Below are 21527 nucleotides of genomic sequence, written 5' to 3'. Positions count from 1 at the left end.
TTCTTCTTAATTTCTAAAAGTTCTTTATAGATTAGAGAGATTAGCTTTGTCCATGATACAAGTTGGAAATATTTTCCCCATTTTAACCTATGGCACTATGCTTTTCTCCATGGAGAAGTTTATTATTTTTGTATAGTTGAATTTATCAATCTTATTTTCATGCCTTCTAGATTTTAAGTTTCATTAGAACTTTTACAAATTCTTTAAGTATTTTATCTGTTCTGTGTTCTTATGAGAAACAATATAGTAGATATAAACAGGAGTGGTAAACTGATTCATAATTTTAAGTTTGTTAAAGAACCAGAAATTTCTGTAAAAAGTTGTTATATGAAACAATATTTATCCCAACTGAAAATCAAAATACAGTTGGCCCTGGAACAATGTGGGTTTGAACTGTGCAGGTCCACTTATATGCAGGCTATCTTGTGTTTCCACCACCCCTGAGATCAACCTCTCCTCTTCCTCCTCCTCCTCAGCCTATAGAGGGAAGATGATGAGGATGAAGGTCTTTATGAAAATCTACTTCCACTTATAGTATATATATTTCCTCTTCATTACGATTTTAATAAATTTTCTTTTCTCTAGCTTGCTTTATTATAATAATACAGTATACAATACATATAACAGACAAAATCTGTGGTAATCAACTGTTTATGTTACCAATAGGTAAGTCTTCCAGTCAACAACAGACTATTAGTAGTTAAGTTTTGGGGAAGCCAAAAGTTACATATGGGTTTTCAACTACGCAGGGGGTTGGAGCCCCTAATCTTTGCATTGCTCAAGGGTCAACTGTATAAAAAATTAAAGCAAGCTTCCTATGTCATTTTATACTTACTAATGAGTAGACAAAATTTAAATTAAAGCATTCAACACTGGCAAGATTATTTTGAAACTGATATTTTGCACTGTTAGGTGGCATTATACGAATGTATCATTTATTAGGAATTTTTACTCCTAAAACAACCATAAAAAGGATTATTCTCTTCAAACTAACCTCATTACTGGCAACTGACTCTTCAATTGGAAAAATGTATACGCATTAACATGTACACTACAATGTTAACACTGTGTTATCAAAATCTTAGAAACAATCTAAATGTCAAATAATCAGAAAACAGCTAAGTGAAGTTACAGCACATCCACAGGATGAAATGATACACAGCCATTAAAATCCATAGTTCTGACTTCCAGTTATAGCCAAAGTAAAGTAACAGGGACCAGATTTACTCTGCCAGCTAAAATAACCAGAAAACCAGACATAATATATGAAACAACAGTTTTCAAGACACTGGACATCAGGTAACAAAGAGCAATGATCCCTGAGAGGCAGAAAAAAAAATAAGGTGAGCCTTACAATTGTCTGAGGTTAGTGTCTAAGGAAAGTTAACAGACACTAATAAGGGATGTGGGCACCAAACCAAACCCCAGTGGTCTCCCTCAGTTAAAGAGATGGAGCTGGTATTCTGAAGAGGGCAAGGCAGCTAGAGTTCCTAGGCAAAGTACCAAAGGGAAGGGAGCTACACAGAAAAGCTGAAAGATCTGCATCAGTGCTGATGGATATATGCATGTAAGGAGACCACATGAAGCCGGAGAAAGAACCATGTGAAAAGATTGGTGGAAATAAGCCCCACAGCTCACACAGGACTAGGAAGAGTATTTGCTCCTATAATTCAGTAGGAAACCTCATAATTAACGTGGCACTGAGCAGGATAAACAGAAGTGGTTTTGCCTCAGTAATGAAGCAGAATCAGCCCTAGACTAAATGCTATTCAGGCCCTACCTTAAAAGCTTAAAAACAAGACCCAGAAGGATTAAATTATGTCGACGTAACTTAAGCTACTAGTACAAACCTCATCAGTAGAAATCCAAAAGTATCCAATAACCCACAAAGTAGGATATAAAATTTCTGGCATCTAATACAAATTTTTAAGGCATACAAAAATGCAGAAAATAAAAGAGGGAAAAATATCAAAACTGAGAAATTACCCATATGACAGAATTAGTAGACAAGGACATTAGTAGTTATTACAACTGTATTCTATTTGTTCAAAAAAGTAAAGATTGAGCATCTTATGTAGAGTTATGAAAGATATATAAAAGAAACAAATGGAACTTCTAGAAATAAAAACTATAATGTCTAAAATGCAAAACACACTGGATCAAGTTAATGGCAAAAATTAGACTTCACAGAAGAAATGTGAACTTGAAGAGTAACAGAAGTTACTCAAAATTAAACATGGAGAATAAAGAGTAATTTTTAAATATCAACAGCCAGCCAGGTGTGCTGGCTCACACCTATAATCCCAGAACTTTGGGAGGCTGAGGTGGGTGGATCACTTGAAGCCAGGAGTTTGAGAACAGCCTGACCAACAGGGTAAAACCCTGTCTCTACTAAAAATACAAAAGTTAGCCAGGCGTGGTGGCACACACCTGTAGTCCCAGCTACTCAGGAGGCTGAGGCATGAGAATTGCTTAAACCCCAGAGGCAGAGATTGCCATGCGCCAAGATCATGCCACTGCACTCCAGCCTGGGTGACAGAGCAAGACTCTGTCTCAAAAAAAGTAAAGTTAAATTAAAATTTTTAAAAACTAATAAAAATAAAAAATCAACAGCCAATCAGTGAGATGTGAAATAACACCAAGCAGCCGAATATACATAAAATTGGAGGACCTGAATGAGAAGAGAGAAAGAGGAAGACAGAAAAAAATATTTGAAGAAATGATGGCCAAACATTTTCCAAACTCGAAGAAAACTATAAAAATAAAGATCCAAAAAGCTCAAAAAATCCCAAGTACCCCAAGGCATACTATAAGAAATTACTAAAAACCAGAGATAAAGAGAAAAAATTACAAGCAACCAGAGATTACAAAAAGAAATATACAGAAGACATTACAAACAAAGAAAAAAATGACAGCAGATTTTTCAGGAAAAACAATGCAAGTCAGAAGACAAGGAATATCCTTAGAAGTAAAAAGGGAGGAAAACAATCACCCAAAATTCTTGTCCAGTTAAATTATCATTCAAGCAGCAAGGCAAATTAAAGACTTTTTCAGACATACAAAAGCTAAAAATATTTGTCACTAGCACCCCCATATTATAAGAAATGTAAAAGGAAACCCTTCAAGCAGAAATTAAATCAGATTAAAATACAAATTTACATAAATGAAGAACACCAGAAATGGTAATTATATGGGTAAATATGGAGACTTTTTCTATTATTAAATCTCTTTGAAAGATAACCAACTGTTCAAAGCAAAATGAGTAACAATGATGTGGGATTTATAACATTAGTAGAAGTAAAACACGTGACAACAATGGCACAAAATGAGAGAAATGGAAATATACTGAAGTGTTACAATATCACTACAAGGGAGACTGACGGAAAATATCAAGACAGTAAATTTAAACATAAACATATCAAGTTAAATATAAATTATCAAAACAACTTAATTAAAAGGCAGAGAATGGCAGATTAGATAAAAAGCAAGATCCAACTATATGCACTAATTATTATAGCATGATATAAATAAATTAAAAGGATGGGAAAAGATTTTCCATGCTGACTAATTAATAGGAATCTGGAGTAGCTGTATTAATAATATCTCATTGCAGGGCAGGGAATATTACTAGAGAAAAAGAAGGCTATTTCATAAGGATAAAGGAGTCAATTTACAAAGAGGATAGAATAATTCTAAGTGTTTAGGCACCTAATAACAGAGCATCATAATAAATAAAGCAAAAATTGATAGAACTATTAGGTGAAATAGGCAAATTGGCAGTTATAGCCAAAGAACTCAATATTCCTCTCAATAACTGACAGAGTAGACCAGAAAATCAGTAAGGATATGAAAGATCCGACTACCTATTAACTGACATGAACTAATAACTTACAGAATATTCCACCAAAGAATAGTAGAATACTCAATAGTAAACCACATTCTGGGCTACAAGATAAGTTTAAAAAAATAAAAGGATTCAAGTCATATACAATAAGTTATCTTGCTACAGTAAAATAAAATTTAAATCAGTAACATTAAGATAACTAAAAAATCCACAGATATTTCAAAAGAAATAGCACATATCTAAATAACCTGTAAGTCAAAGAAAAAAAATAAAAGCATATTAGAAGGTACTCAGAACTGAATGAACATGGAGGTATAACATGTCAAAATTTCTGGGATGAATTAGAGGAAAACTGATAGCAATAAAATGCCTGTATCAGAAGAGAAAAAGATGACCTCATTCTCCACCTTGAGAAACTAGAAAAAGAACAAATGAAACCCAAAGTAAGCAGACTAAGAGAAAATACATACAAGGCACATATTTCATAAAGCACTTGAATATTTGAATCAGTGACATGCAAAGATCTTTCAAAACTCATTAAGACAACCCATTAAAAACTGGAAAAAAGATTTAAACAGACACATAACCAAAGAAGATATGTAGATGGCAAATAAGTACAAGAAAAGATGTTCAACATCATTAGTAATTAGAGAAATGCAAATTAAAACCACATTGAAATACCACTACATACCTACTGGAATGGTTAAAATTAAAAAGACTGACAATAGCAAAGCTTAGAGAGGATGTGGGGAAATTGAAGCTCTCATATACAGCTAGTGAGGATGTAAACTGGTATAGCCACATTGGGAAACAGTTTGGCAGTTTCTTTAAAAGCTTAACATATATCTACTATATGACTAGTCGTTCTAGCGGGTAGTTACCCAAGAGAAAAAAAGCATATGATGTCACTAGAAAGATACCGGTAAACTGGGAGCTCATGGTCTGTCAGGGAATTTTAAAAGGCAAATCAGTAATTAGCATAGTAATTAGTGCTAACAGTACTAGAAAAGCAATAGAAGGGAATGATAATTCAGATTTAAGCAGCCAGGGGAAACTTCCTTTAGAAAATGAGGTATAATCTGAAGCCTAAATAGCAATTAGCCAAGTGCCAACAATGTGAAAATAATATGGTATGAAAGCCCACAGGTAAAAGATAGTAGTCTAGTAGAGGAAATCAAAGAAGTTACAATATGTCTTCAGCACAGTGAAATGGGGCTGGAAAGGTAAGCTGGGGCAAGTCATGCAGGGCATTTAAGCCATGTTAAGGAGTTGTGGACTTCATTCTAGTAGCAATGCAAACACGCTGAATTAAAGCAAGACGCTGACAAAATCAAAACTGATTCTTGAAGGAAAACACTAAAACTGTAATATAGAGTGAAACATGGATTAAAGGAAGCAAGATGAAAAATAGGGAGCCTACATAAGGGGCTATGATGTATGTCCAGGCAAGAAATTCAAAGTAATAAATGGGGATGAGAAAAATGAAAACAGTCAAAAGGAATTTAGGAGGCTGAATCAACATAATTAAATGTATAACTGATGTGGGAAATGAGGGAGAGGTACGAGGATGCCCAATTTATGCCTTGGGCCACTGGTAGATCACACTGATTTTCTTCTATATTACTTGCCATTGTATGTAGGTCCACTGTCCACACTTCCTCCGTATCCTTTAGTCTCACAATTTGGGGGAGCCCAGCCATTTTCACAGTGACAATTCTTATTGCTATTACATACCTTCAAAACAATCAAAATACCACTTTCGTTAATTGTGAATGTTGCTCTGTATCATCAACTCAAGAATGGAAACCAAGAGAAAGGACTAAATTCATACAAGCTTACTGACACTGTTTAAGAATGAAAAATGTATCAGGAATCTAAATTCCCCAATATCTGAAAATCCTGGGAATTCTCATCTAGTCCCCTCTGAGATTTCTCATTATTTAGCACTACATTCAGGAATAAACCAAAAGAAAATATTACCTACCCCATGTCCATGACACTTTTTCTGAACATCACAATCATAATTCAGAACAGAAGCATCTACACACTGGAAGTTTCTACAAATCTGGAAAAAAAAAAAAAAAAGAACTAAGTAAAGAAAGATTGACCACATTAATTAAAAAGTACCCAGAAAAAAAGACCTGGGTACAGATTATTTCATTGCAGAATTCTTTCAAACTTTCAAGGAACCATTATTTCCCATATTAAATTTTTGAAAATGCAGAAAAATAAGTAGCATTAATTAACTGACACAAAATTAATTATCAAAAAACACAAAGATGACATAAAGACCAAAAACAAAGATAAAACTATTATCTATCCTTCCATGTGAATATAGATGTGAAGATCCTAAATAAAATATTCACAAATGAACTTTTTCAAATCAAAAGTAACCAGATACAGTTAAACCCAGGACTAGAAGGAAGATTCAAGGACAGAAGATCTATTTCTATTACACCTCTCATAAAGTGTTGTTACTGTGACAGATATCAAAAGGACAACTGATATTTAAAACTCATTTTAATTTTTAAAATTCCTTCAAAAATAAAAGGGTACTTTGTTGACAAGATAAAATCTGTTTTCTAGTACCCTGATTAGATACTTCTATTAAAAGCAATATTGAAAATAAGCCATAATCTTATATGGTTCAAGAAATTCTAGTTCATATGATGAGATATGAAATAGAAATGAATCCTAAATACTGAGAGAGAAAAAACACTAACTCAGAAAAAATATTAAACCTAAGATCTAAAGAAATCAGCTAAAAATATTTTAGAAATTTTTTAGTTGACATCTTTGTGAAAACTGATCTGTTGTGATGTTAGAGGAAAAAAGAAGACTAACTTTTTAAAAGACTGTTGAGTGCTATTGTAAAATTTTATTAGGTAACTAACCAACTGATCTTGTGTACAAGATCAGAATATTTAAATGCTCAAATGAAATAAAGAACAATTAGAGAACAAACATATAATGAAATATCGATAGCCTTACCACTCTAAAAAACACACAGGTTTAAACAGAATTCTACTTTTAAGTCAGAAGATCTCCAAACACTGTTTCCTCCAATTTTCCATTAATTTTTAAATAGGACATATACTCAAATGATTAGAAATTCCAAAATTACATAAGATTCTACAGTAAGTCACTCCTCATCTGTCCTCTAGCCATGAACTACTCCTGAATAAAGATTTCAAAATACTGTTTTCTTACATCCGTAAGTCTTTAGAGGAGGTATTTACCAAGAGTTTCCCTGCCAGTTAAAAGAAGATTTTCCTGTCAATAACTGATTCACAGTGGACACCTGAAGAGTTAAATAAGATGAAATGTGTTAATTAACTGGCAGATTTACTTTAAGGCGCAGAAAAATTCCAAGTCCTCCAGAGAAAGGGTGTTCTGATTGGCAGTGTTTACCTTGAGGAATGGGAAAAGTCAAACTGAAAGGAACACACTCAAAAACTCTCACAGTGGGGACTGGGTGCAATGGTTCATGTTTGTAATCCCAGCACTTTGGGAGGCCGAGGTGGGTGAATCACTTGAGGCCAGGAGTTCAAGACCAGCCTGGCCAACATGGTAAAACTCCATCTCCACTAAAACCACAAAAATTAGCTGGGCATGGTGGTGCATGCCTGTAATCCCAGCTACTTGGGAGGCAGGAGAATCGTTTGAAACCAGGAGGCGGAGGTTGCAATGAGCCAAGATCACACCACTGCACTCCAGCCTGTGTGAAAGAGCAAGACCCTGCCTCAAAAAAACAAAAAACTCTCACAGTGGGAAGGTAAGACCATCCTCTCACATACTACCACCACTCCCCCTACCACCCATGGCCACCACCAACCACCACCACACATCAAAGTAAAGCAAAGTTGACTATAAGACTTCTGGTTTACTGATTTCAGGATGCAAATGGGGAGCAAAGTTGAACTACCTGGGACAATAAAAATGAAGGTGAGGAGTTCTTCTTTTCCACTTTTTCACCTACCCCATGTTAAGCTTTTCCTGGAAATAAATGTTGAATAAATATATAAAGAATACAGATCTGAAGAAGTACCAACCAAGTTGTCAGTCTGCTCAAACTGTCCAGTCTACGTTTTGGTACATACCAGAAGGGATAGGATCCTAGCTGCTGTGTGAAAACTCAGGTGTTAGACTCATAAATTAAACCAACAGTTACAAAGTTACAGCTGTACAGAACATGTGGTATATGGTTTCAACAGCATGTCAGTTTGGGTCAAGGTGTATCAGTCCAGGTACACACACCAACCACTTGCTATCCTTTCTTGTACATAAATATTATTGTCATAGCTAGAAAACTATGCAGTTAGCAATAAAATCCAGAAAGACAAAAGGTCTTAAAAATACATTGATATATGTTAATAATAACCTGGAATCTAAAGCCAATATTTTTCCTACCAAATAAAAACTGGGACATGGGGGTTTGGAAGTAAAAGTAGTATAGCTTACACCAAAACAATCAGTAGATACTATTTTTAATCATGACAACTTTGAGAAAAATATATTGATGTGTTTTTGTTATTAAGTAAACAAGCAGAATAGAAAGACATATAACTACCAAAGTGTGTGTGCACACATACACACATCCCACACAAATAAATAATTTGTGCAATACTGCAAGAGAGGAAGATAAAGTAGAAAACATCAAGAAAATATTTAACAGCAGCAATAAGATCAGAGAAATAGGATGAAATGTTAATAAATTGTGCCAATAAAAGCCAGATATTTATATTATACTGAGATACAAAAAGTTTTTCTAAACATGACATGAAACCAAGACAAAACAGGTAAGACTGATATAATTTCATGATATTTTAAGGCCGAACACCATGGCTCATGCCTGTAATCTCAACACTTTTGGAGGCCGAGGCAGGCAGATCACTTGAGGTTAGGAATTCCAGACCAGTCTGGCCAACATGGTGAAACTCCGTCTCTACTAAAAATACACAAATTAGCCAGGCATGGTGGCAGATGTCTGTAATCCCAGCTACTGGGGAGGCTGAGGCACAAGAATCACTTGAGCCTGGGAGGCGGAGGTTGCACTGAGATTGCACCACTGCACTCCAGCCTGGGTGACACAGTGAGGCACTAGAAAAAAAAAAAAAAAATCATGATATTTTAAAATAGGCTCATGTCAAATTGTTGATCATATTTACAGATATAACTGACTGACAGTTAATATTCTTCGCATATGAGAAGCCTTAAAAAATGACAATCTAATAGAAAAACAAAAAGATACCAATATGAACTTCTCAGAAAAAAATACATGGATCTAATAAAGACATGGAAAGATGCCCAGCTAGGTGCAGTGGCTCACACCTGTAATCCCAGCACTTTGGGAGGCTGAGGAGGGAGGATCGCTTGAGCCCAGGAGCTGAAGACCAGATCTCCAGTTGTTTAGCCTCCCCTATTTTCTCTCACCTTGTCTGGAGTATGCCCAGTGTACACTGAGCTGTTGTGGACTGACTCAATAACACCCCAATATTAATTACATAAATATTAAGCACTTATTTTGAAAAGGTAGAGCAGGGAAACTGGGAGTTGCATAAGAAAATTGAATTCTTATCTATAAAAAATAAAACTAGTGGATAATGTCTAAAATAGATAAATCTAGAAATAGCATACTATTTTATTTTATTCTATTTTATTTTTAGATGGGAGTCTCACTTTGCTGCCCAGGCTAGAGTACAGTGGCACAATATCGGCTCACTGCAACCTGTGCCTCCCAGGTTCAAGCGATTCTCCTGTCTCAGCCTACTGAGTAGCTAGGACTACAGGCATGCACCACCGCACTGATTAGTTTTTGTATTTTCTGCACAGACGAGGTTTCACCATGTTGGTCAGGCTCGTCTCAAACTCCTGACTTCAACTGATCTGCCCACCTCAGCCTCCCAAAGTGCTGGGATTACTGGCATGAGCTACCGTGCCTGGCCCTAATTTAAAATAGGGAGGTAATTAACAGAAGTAACCGCAGTTGCCTTTAGGTGTCTAGACTGGCAGATTAGATAAGAGTGTGTCAGAGAGGTGTTTTTGTCATGAGCCTTTCAGCACAATTTGTTTTTTTTTTTTGAGACAGAGTCTTATTCTGTTGCCTATGCTGGGATATAGATTGTTACCATCTTATTGAAAGGAAAATTGCACTTTCTATCAAAAATTTAAAGGTATATATCTCTTATCATTGTTTATAACAGCTGCAACAATCAAGTTTACTTAGCTGCAAGGACAGGCCCAAAAATACAAGGATCTTCTTGTAAAAAGAAGTGAGAAACAGAATTGGAACCGAAAACTTGGGAGAAAGTGAAGTAACTTGAAGGTTCACCCACGTGTCTTTTTCATGGGCTACATAATCAAACATATATCCTCCTTCTCTCTCTCCTCTGAGTTGGTTTCTTCAACTTACTCAACAATCCTGCTCCCTCATATCTCTTGTATATGGCTTAAGGTTGCCACATCCCTTCTACCCCAGCTCCTACTTCATAGCATCTCCCAAAGAATTTTTACAGTTTCTGCCCACACTCTTAATTACCTTCCTTAATTTTATATTCTCCAGAAAAAGGAATTATGGCCCAGGGCATCTTCTCATATGAAACCACTAGTAATAAGTCATGGGCTGACTGACTCTGGGTCTGGCCTTGTATCTAATCCAAACAGCAGAGTTCGGGTGGTTAGGAACATGGACAGGACAAGTTCCGTGACATTTCTACTACAGAAACACACACAGACACACACCCTGAAATTCAGGACATCGCCAAAGTGTCCCAATAATAGCAAACTGGCTAATAAATTGTAGCATATCAGTAGGAGAGGGAATCATGCACAGTATATTTCAAAGTGGAAAACACTGGTTGTCTGACCCCAGTAAAGAAATGTGGATGACAGAATCATAGTTCTTAACTTTCTTTTGGTGGCTTTGTATTTTCTAAAATTTCTATAATGAATTTAGATTACTTTTACAGTCAGAAAAGAGCAACCATTTACTATGTATAATTTTTTTAACTTTTTTCATTTTACTTTGTAAATAAAAAATATTTTGATTACCTTATCAGCACCACATTTTGTGCCTTCGTTAACCATCCCAGGATCTGGAACATCTGATCCTAGTTGGAAATCCACACCCCAACATTTGGTGCCTCGACTGGGCGTTTGAATAATAGCAGGCACAATTCCAAATACAGGTATCTCTTGTACATTCTCACACTGAAGCTTTCCACACAAAGCATTCCTATAAAGAGAGAGAAATAATGCAACATAAAATGCATCCAGTATATACAACAAAAGAAGAAATTTATATATTTGCATATGGACAGAGCTTGCTGCTATGGAGGGAATCTCAACAAAGAAAGTGTATGAGAGCAAGAGAGGTCAAAGCAGCTCTCTTTAAATATGGCAGAAAAGGGGGAAAAAGAGTTAAGTGGATGCTAAGATGCAAATTAGGGTACCAGCTGGTGCTGATGCTGCTTATTTTACCACACTTAATCTTCTTCACTGTCTGTCTAGAGCTCAAAAGTCTAATAAAGTTGTTTCTAAGTATAATTTTATAAATTCTATTATACAGAAAATAACATAGCAGTATCAAAATTCAATGATGTCTTCTTACAGAGTTATGATAAAGAAGAAATTAGATTTTATAATGCAAAATAACTAAGAAAGGATTCCACCCCTCTTTGCCTGGCTAACTCTTGGTTACTTATTTAAAGAATCGATTCATTAACTCGTGAATTCATTAATTAAATATCGGAACTCTATGAAGGCTTCCCTGACCATAATTCTTATTGCCAAGGCTGTGTGAATTAAATGCCCTTCCTATATCCTTTCATAACACTCTAGGTCAATAACTCTTATGAGGCTGTACTCAGATTTCCTGTTTAACTGATTGTCATCTGATCCAAGCACCTACTCTACATCTGAATCTTCTCTATGATATCACTGCCCAGTCATCATAGGATATTTTTTCCCAGTATCTCTAACTTACACCCTCCTGAAACTGCCCATTTTAGTTCCCATCACGTTCTCTTGCTTATTAGGTAAAAATCTACCTCTGTAAAACATTTCTCCTCATTGGTCCCAGATCTTCCCCATGAGACTACATAGATATCTTTTCCTTCTTTCACACAGCAGCTATTTTAGGATAATTATTATGCAGCTCCTAAATACTTACTTCACCAGGTCACTATCCTACAATCACTTTTCATGCAACAAGGACGCTCCCTCCTAAATATGTTCCAGTTTGCCTCACTGCCTCTTGAAGCATAGTGCTCAGAATGGAGCACGAAATTTCAGTGACAGCCTGGTGAGCAAAGAAAAAAATGGAGCTCTTGTTTATTCTAGATACTGTACTTCTATTAAGTTCAAGATTACAATAGCTTTCATAACTACATTATATTATTGATGTCCTTGAATATATCACTAACTAAAATTCCTGATTTTTGCATGTGCTGCTATTGTCTTCATCTTCCCTTCATCCTGAATTTAAGAGTTAATAATTTTGTCCCAACTTTACATTTATTCTTAAGTCACCATTTATTTGCTAGCTGACCTGAGAGGTGTTTAAATTTTCTGAGCTTCAGTTTCTTCAGCTGAAAAAAAATGAGATAAATGAAGCCTATCTCACATAATTAGCTGACATTAGATATGAAAACCTCAAAATCAAAGTGTGGCATAAAGTAGTTAAGATCTGTTGGAGCCTACCAAAATTCACATTGCTATGATATACTCAGTATTTCATACATAGGCTTGGTGATACATTAAAGAGTAAAGGAAAATACTCTTACAATATAAAAAGCTGTTACAAATAATTAAGACAAAATCACTTCAACAGAAAAATTAGCAAAGATGTAAACAGGCAGCTCATAAAATAAGAAATGTAAACAGCCAACAAAACTAAGAAGAGATGCTCACTGCTGAATAATACTAACAGAAAAGAAAATGCAGTTACAACCCTCAGTAAAATAACTGCTTCACCCAAGGATCATCCATAAAGTGAAACACTGGTCAGGAACTGGATATTTACATGGCACAAAATCATCACTCCACATATTACCTGACAGCTGCAATTTTAAAAAGCATAACTCCACAACAGTAAGATCTGGTCATTGCCACCGACTATCACTAATATTAGTAAGACTACTCAGCACTAAGTGACTCCTTGATATAATGCATTGTTTATGAACATTCTCGCCAAAAATATTTAACCTGAATTCAATTAAGATTTTGGGTTTAGGGCCAGGCACAGTGGCTCACGCCTATAATCCCAGCACTCTGGGAGGCTAAGGCAAGCAGATCATTTGAAGTCAGGAGTTCGAGATCAGCCTGGCCAACATAGTGAAACCCCATCTCTATTAAAAATACCAAAATTAGCCAGGTGTGATGGTGCACGCCTGTAGTCCTAACTACTCCAGAGGCTGAGGCACAAGAATCACTTGAACCTGGGAGATGGAGTTTGTACTAAGCCGACATCGTGCCACTGTACTCCAACCTGGGCGAAAAAAAAAAAAAAAAAAGATTTTGGGCTTAACTTCTGATTTAAAAAAAATCCAGATGATAGAAACATAAATTAAGCAACACCAAGAGGAAACTAAAACAAATCCAGAACATGAGCCCACTGGCCCAGACATTTCCATAAGTCAATGTTACTGAAAAGAAAAAAAAAATCAGTCTAAAAGGTATTCTGGATTAAAAGTGACTTAAGTGACATAACAACTAAAGGCAATGTGTGATCCTTGATTGAGTCCTGATGTTGAAAAATACCAGCTATAAAAGACAATTTGAGGCCGCGTGCGGTGGCTCAAGCCTGTAATCCCAGCACTTTGGGAGGCCGAGACGGGCGGATCACGAGGTCAGGAGATCGAGACCATCCTGGCTAACACAGTGAAACCCCGTCTCTACTAAAAGAAAAATACAAAAAACTAGCCAGGCGAGGTGGCGGACGCCTGTAGTCCCAGCTACTCGGGAGGCTGAGGCAGGAGAATGGCCTAGACCTGGGAGGCGGAGCTTGCAGTGAGCTGAGATCCGGCCACTGCACTCCAGCCTGGGCGACAGAGCGAGACTCCGTCTCCAAAAAAAAAGAAAGAAAAAAAAAAAAAAAAGACAATTTGAGGACACTTATGGAAATACTAATATTGATCAGATACTAGATGATATTAGGAAATCATTCATTTTGTTAGGTGTGATGTGATCATGTGAATGGCCTTATTTGTTGAAGATGGATGCTGAGGAATTTAGGAGTAAAGTATCATGTCTATAATTTACTTAAAATGGTTCAGCAAAATCTTAATGATGCAAATAATGATAAGGCATTAACAATCTTGGTCTGGGATATATTGGTATTCATCACACTATTCTTTCTACTCCTCAGTATATTTGGAATTTCTCTTTTATAATGCTTGAAAAAATGACATTATCTATGTACCAAAAGATGACCCTTTTAGTGAAAGTAAACATGTGGCTTATGTTTATAAATGTATATACACATAAAAAAGAAATACAACAAAAACTTAAGAGAGTATCTCTGGATGGTAGGACCATATGTGAATACTTTCTTTAAACGTTTCTAGATGTTTTTGGTAGTTTCAACAGGTAGAAAAGACTTTTCTAGATTATACACATTCTACAATGAGGATGACAATAAAAATAGTGATGATGATGATGATGATGAACATGATAATGAACCAGATATTCCTCTTTGTACTAACACCCATTAACTCATTCAGTTCAAAACAACACTTGGAAACAGGTGCCATTATTATCCCCATTTTACAGAACAGAAAAATGAGGTATGTACGTGAAGTAACTTGTCCAAAGACTCAAAGATGTTAAGTGATTGAACCAGGATTCAAATCCAAAGAGTCTAACTTCAAATGTATATTCTTAATGACTATATCGTTTGTATATTACTATTATAAAATGCTTCCTAAATGAGTTATTCAGTAATTTTTAAGTTTGATAAGTATAGTTGCTATTTTCAACAAGATATTCATAAAAATATGAAACCAGACAAGGCTAAAGACAAGAATATGATATATGTCTAGCAAATTCTTTCCAAGTGTGCATTAATCCACTTATCTCTAGATTTTAAATCAGTTCATTCGATCAGTTATATTAATTCTCCACCCATTCATTCTTTATCCATATCATCTGTACCTTCATTCATTCAATGTTTAATAGTCATTTATTATGTTTCCTCCAGGCATTATGCTAAATGCAAAAGATAAAATGTGTCACTCAACCTTACAGTTTGGTGAGAAAGAGTGATAACAAAATAGCCACATAATTAATGAAACTGACAAATACTTCAAAAGAATATTCCAGAAATGAAAAGAATTTGCTAATGATAAATTTGCTAATGCCATCCAAGTCATCAGGAGGGCATAAAAATCCTAAATGTGTATGCACCTACTAACAAATTTAAAAGATACACAGCAAAAATGTATATACCTAAAAAGATAAATAGACAAATCCACAATTATAACTGGCGACTTCAATATACCTCTCTCAGAAATTGAAGGAACATACAGAATACACATACACCACAGACATGAAAGATTTGAATAAGACTATTAACTTGACATTTATAGAATAACATCTCTAACAACTGCAGAATATACTTTTTCTTTCAATTACACATGGAACACTTACCCATACAGACCATATATTGGTCTGGTATTAAGGGGCAGACCGATATATTAGTCTGTATGGATGAATGTTCCAAGTGTAATTAAATAATGCACATCTCAATAAATTCCAAAGAAGTGAAATCATATAGAATGTGTTCTCAATGGAATTGAACTAGACATCAAAACCAAATAGATAACCAGTATATTCCCAACTACTGGGGAATTAAGCAATAGGCTTTCAACAACACGAGTCAAAGGAAAAAAATCACAGTGTAAATTAGAAAATACTATGAACTAAAAAATAATGAAAACATATCAAATTCTATGAAAAAGAAACAAACAGCATCAAGAACACCTGTCAGAGGGAGAGCTGGTCCTGCTGAGGAAGTGGAAGAAGTCTTCTGTGGGGAAACCACACTTCACCTGAGATCTGTAGGATGAAGAACTGAGCAGGCTGAGAGGGGGAAAGAAAGCATGCTGAGCAGAGGGAACAGCAGGTGCAGAGACCTACGGCCGTAGGCCACATGCAGGCCAGCAGGGCTGGAGCTTCTCACAGAGGGGGCCAAATGAAGCCACAGAAGTAAACAAAATCACATGGGGTCGGGGGAGAAGAAGAACATTCTACACAATCACCAAAAAAAAAACAGGTTTCTTCAAGAAGGAAAAAATGGCCAGCATAATTGAATGCTACTGACAGGTCAAGTATTATAGCATGAAGATCTGAAAACAACTGTCAGATTTAGTGACATGGGGGTCTTTGTTGCTATTTCTTCTTAGCAAGCACTGTTTCACTGTAGTTGCTTAGCCTAACTGGTAGCATAGGAGGTAGAATGGGTAGAAGCAATGCATAATATTACAGAATAATTCCAATTATATAAAATGTTAGTGAGAAGAAGAAAATAATTCCACTGACATTAGTGAACATATATGGATTGAGATTATAGATGACATTTTCCTCCTTTATAATGTTTTACTATTAATGTTTTACAAAAAGCAAATGTTAATTTTAGAAATATAAAATGTTTTAATTCATCATTTTGAAATTTTACAAAGCTAGAAAAAAATAATGAAGTTCAGAGTTTACTCTGTAGGCTCCTTTATTTGGGACTTAGTAACATAATCTTTTATTGAAAGGAAAATGAAAACGGTGTTTAGTTGGAGTTCTTATTATAAATCAAGGATAAACAAAATAAGAGTCTAAAAACCACTAGACTGTAGTTGCTGTCTAAAGGGACAAATTATGTTACCAGTTCTTTTCCTAACACCAGAGTCTCTCTGAAGCTTTGTATTGTAAAATGTTTGAAAAGTTAGGTATTTAAGGGGGAGAAAATCAGCGGTCACAGGGAGCAGTCGTAAAAGATACTAGAGATGGCCAGGTACAGTGGCTAACGCCTGTAATCCCAGCACTTTGGGAGGTTGAGGCGAGCGGATCACAAGGTCAGGAGATCGAGACCATCCTGGCCAATATGGTGAAAACACATCTCTACTAAAATACAAAAAATTAGCCGGGCGTGGTGGCGTGTGCCTGTAGTCCCAGCTACTTAGGAGGCTGAGGCAGGGGAATCGCTTGAACCTGGGAGGCGGAGGATGCAGTGAGCTGAGATCACGCCACTGCACTCTAGCCTGGCAACAGAGCAAGACTCCGTCTCAAAAAAAAAAAAAAAAAGATACTAGAGATGATGGATCTTATAATCTTTCATGTTCCATTATGACCGCACCTCCACTTACCCAGTGGCACACTTCTTGTATTCATTGCCAGAGAAACCACAATTGCCAAATCTGTCACCTTTAGAATTCACTTCAATGAAACAATCTTTGGGGGCAGCCTTGGCTTCTGTAACATTAAACATTTAAAAAAAGAAAAAGTTATGGCAATTTAGCTTTCAAAATAAAAGCATTCCCTACAACAGTCTAAACACCTGGATGAACGGCCTCAATGCCACGGAAAACCTTTCATGCCTTACACATAATACATTTTTGTTGCACATTTCATATGTAATGACAAAATGTAAAAATAAAGCTTAAATTGTACTTAAAAGTTAGCCTGGACTCAAACATTCAGGCCCTAAAAGAAAAACTATTAAATAACAAATTACAAATAAATTAAAAGGCATGCACAGTAGAGTACCATTTGCAGCATATTCATTCTCATTGCTCTCACATATAAATCAACTGCATCACTGGTTAGATCGGCTAGGAAGGGTTGGAGAAATCACTGCCAGCTATTACTTTTGTTTTTTTCATTTATCATAAATGGATGCTTGGTTTAGATGTCCCTACTAATTAGATACATTGACAAACATGACAGATGACAAAGTAACAATCTATTCTTGCTTTCCTTTTTTTCTTTTTTTTTTTGAGACAGGATCTCACTCTGTCACCCAGGCTGGAGTGCAGTGGCACGTTCATAGCTTACTGTAACCTTGAACTCTTGGACTCAAGAAATCCTCCCACCTCAAGCTCCCAAACAGCTAGAACTACAGGTACATGCCACCATGCCTGGCTAATTTTTGTTTTTATTTTTTGTAGAGATGGGGTCTTGCTACGTTGCCTATGCTGCAAAATGCTATTAAATTGGCAAAGTTTTAAAAATGGAAATACTTGATGTTGGAAACATTTGAAGGAATGAATATTCACTTATAGCTAATGAAGGTATAAAGTGGTATAATATTTCTGGAGATCATGTTGAAATGTCTTAGAAGCCTTTTTTTTTTTTTTTTTTTTGAGACGGAGTCTCGCTCTGTCGCCCAGGCTGGAGTGCAGTGGCCGGTTCTCAGCTCACTGCAAGCTCTGCCTCCCGGGTTCATGCCATTCTCCTGCCTCAGCCTCCTAGTAGCTGGGACTACAGGCGCCCGCCACCTCGCCCGGCTAGTTTTTTGTATTTTTTAGTAGAGACGGGGTTTCACCGTGTTAGCCAGGATGGTCTGGATCTCCTGACCTCGTGATCCGCCCGTCTCAGCCTCCCAAAGTGCTGGGATTACAGGCTTGAGCCACCGCGCCCGGCTAGAAGCCTTTAATACAGCAATCCTGCTTCTGGAAATTTATCCAGAAGGATAAATGGAGGCCACAACTAAACTATATGAAAGTTTACTGCTAACACTGTTGACTGTTTAAATAAATTACAGTATATATCATTAACACAGTGTTGTAGAAAAATGTTTAACATGGAAAAGTATTCACAATTTATTGTTAGTATTGAAAACAGGCAGTTACATTTTAGCCGGTTTTTTTTTTTTTTTTTTTTTGAGACAGAGTCTCATTATGATGCCCAGGCTAGAATGCAGTGGCAAGGTCATAGCTCACTGCAGCCTTAACCTCCCAGGCTAAAGTAATCCTCCTGCCTTAGCCTCCTAAGTAGCTGGAAATGCAGGCATGCACCACCACACCTAATTTTTTTTTTTTTTTTTTTGTGAGACAGAGTCTTCCTATGCAGTCCAGGCTGAAAGGGGGCAGGTTTTAAAGCAGTATGTCAATATCATACCATTTTTGTATATTATACACTCATATGCATTAAAAAAGTGAAAGCTATTTATGAAATTTTTAACAATTACTTATCCAGAATATTGACAGTAGAACTATTTATTTTCTACCTTTTGCTTATTTGTATATTCAGTATTTCAATATGTCCTATTTCCATTTAAGAAGTAAACCAATGTATTTTCTTTTAACAATGTTTTTGATAAATTCTAGCAGTAAGTCTTCATCAGCTCATCATGGTTTTGCTGCTTTCTGTTGTGTGACCTCAGGCAAACCATTTAGCTCTCTGAGCCCTGCCCTCCTCATAAGGTTTTTTTAAGGGTAAAATTTGATAGTAAGTGTCAATACCTTCTCTTATGTTAGCTCTTAAGTTCTTCATTTATTTGATAAATATTTATTTGGTGTGTACTAAACATATAAGGAATTTGAGAATGCATGAGCTCGTGAAGGACTTTTAAATCCTTATTCTCCATAAGTTCAAATGTTCAAAGGAACGAAAACTAGACCTATAACACCAGAACTGACTTATCTTTAAAATCAGAAGCCATCAACAAACTTCAGGTAAAAAGTCTGAATATATGCATGTATTTTCCCCCCCTCCTAAAATCCCACAGAAGCAAAGAAAGTAGTTTTTTTTTTTTTTTAAATTCATAAACCAATAGACAATGGAACTGGGAAAGGAGACTACACAAAACTTAGAAGCCGAAAAGAAATTGGTAAAGTAGTAAATGACTCAATGTATTCTCAGAAAACTGAATCTTAAGCTGGCAACAGAAAAAACTGAGATCAACCCTTTTTACACATAGAATTCCTCCAAGATAAGAAACTGGTAGTAACAGGTACCTCTGGCTATAGAAAATAAGGAGGGGCAGGTGGCCGGAATAAAGAGGAAAAATTTTAAATCTGTTTAAGAAGCAGTTTGACCCACAAGTCACCTCCCATCTTTGTAAAGTCAAGTGACTGTCTCTTCTCTACCCTGGCAAAAGACTGGAGGTTTATTTTCTGGAGAGAGTAAAACACAAGGTTCCAGGACTCAAGAGATACCAGGCACAGTAACAGGCACAGAAACTGTTCTAAATACAAGGGGATGAACTCAACATTTGCCTGCCTCATCCTGAGGTCCCAGTCTTATTTTCCCTCACCTCCTGTTTCCCTCCCAGAGTGCTGACAGTTAGGTCTTTTTTTTTTTTTTTTTTTAAAGGAGAATTTTCACTCTTGCCACCCAGGCTGGAGTGCAATGGCGTGATCTCGGCTCACTGCAACCTCTGCTTTCCGGGTTCAAGTGATTCTCCTGCCTCAGCCTCCCAAGTAGCTGGGATTACAGGTGCCCACCACCATGCCAGGCTAACTTTTGTATTTTTAGTAGAGACGGAGTTTTGCCATGTTGGCCAGGCTGGTCTCGAACTCCTGACCTCAGGCGATCTACCTGCCTCGGCCTCCCCAAAGTGCTGTGATTACAGGCATGAGCCACCATGCCCGGCTGACAGCTAGGTCTTGGCTCTCCAGGATACAGATAGATAAGGTCTTCATAAGGGAATCTAACAAGCCCAAGAGGGAAAAAAAACCTAAAGATGTGGTTTTCGGCATTTCCCTAATTAAAAAGTTCAACCATATCACCCTATAGGAAAGTTTTCAGTTAACAAGCCTCCCCCAAGAGCCTAGAGTGACCCCTCTGCTCCTTATTCCTTTCCCTTGGACCGGGGACTATGGGAGAGATGAGGAACATGGCTAATGTGAAAGACGGAAATTCAAACAAAGAAAAAAAGTAATGTGGAACGAGGTTACGCAGAAGAAAGGAAATTTTTTAAAAATTATCATTAACATACTGACGAACATGAGAGAAGATGTTTCATGCATGGAATAAAAACAGATTATGTCTTTTTTATTTATTTATTTTGTTTTTTGAGATGGAGTCTCACACTGTCGCCCAGGCTCAACTGCAGTGGCGTGATCTCGGCTCACTGCATCCTCCGCCTCCCGGGTTCACGCCATTCTCCTGCCTCAGCCTCCCCAGTGGCTGGGACTACAGGCGCCCACCACCACGCTCAGCTAATTTTTTATTTTGTATTTTTAGTAGAGATGGGGTTTCACCATGTTAGCCAGGATGGTCTAGATCTCCTGACCTCATGATCCGCCCGCCTCAGCCTCCCAAAGTGCTGAGATTACAGGCGTGAGCCACCGCACCTGGCCCAGAACAGATTATTTCTTAAAAAGAAGTGGGAAAGGCCGGGCGCGGTGGCTCAAGCCTGTAATCCCAGCACTTTGGGAGGCCGAGATGGGCGGATCACGAGGTCAGGAGATCGAGACCATCCTGGCTAATACGGTGAAACCCTGTCTCTACTAAAAATACAAAAACTAGCCGGGCAAGGTGGCGGGCGCCTGTAGTCCCAGCTACTCGGGAGGCTGAGGCAGGAGAATGGCGAGCTGAGATCTGGCCACTGCACTCCAGTCTGGGCGACAGAGCGAGACTCCGCCTCAAAAAAAAAAAAAAAAAAAAAGAAGTGGGAAAAAAAAACTCAGAGAATATAAAAGAGTTTCTGAAAACTAAAATCATAGTGCCTGAAATGAAAACCACAATAAAA

At 36.9% G+C, this 21527-nt stretch overlaps 1 protein-coding gene across 1 annotated transcript in view; it reads right to left on the bottom strand.

Annotated features, from left to right (window-relative positions):
- ADAM9 (ADAM metallopeptidase domain 9) overlaps positions 1–21527 on the bottom strand; it is a 115749-nt gene that overhangs the window by 16602 nt on the left and 77620 nt on the right. The window contains exons 15-18 of the mRNA XM_033231685.1: positions 17197–17302; positions 10895–11078; positions 5829–5909; positions 5473–5578 (exon numbers count right to left, since the gene is read on the bottom strand). Of these exons, the coding sequence (XP_033087576.1) occupies positions 5473–5578; positions 5829–5909; positions 10895–11078; positions 17197–17302 (477 nt within the window). The remainder of the gene's footprint in view (positions 1–5472; positions 5579–5828; positions 5910–10894; positions 11079–17196; positions 17303–21527) is intronic.

Source organism: Trachypithecus francoisi, unplaced genomic scaffold (assembly GCF_009764315.1).
Source record: "Trachypithecus francoisi isolate TF-2019V2 unplaced genomic scaffold, Tfra_2.0 Contig01440, whole genome shotgun sequence".
Taxonomy (NCBI): Eukaryota; Metazoa; Chordata; class Mammalia; order Primates; family Cercopithecidae; genus Trachypithecus; species Trachypithecus francoisi.
Note: the sequence above shows the minus strand (reverse complement) of the source record. Positions and strands in the feature narration are given on the sequence as shown.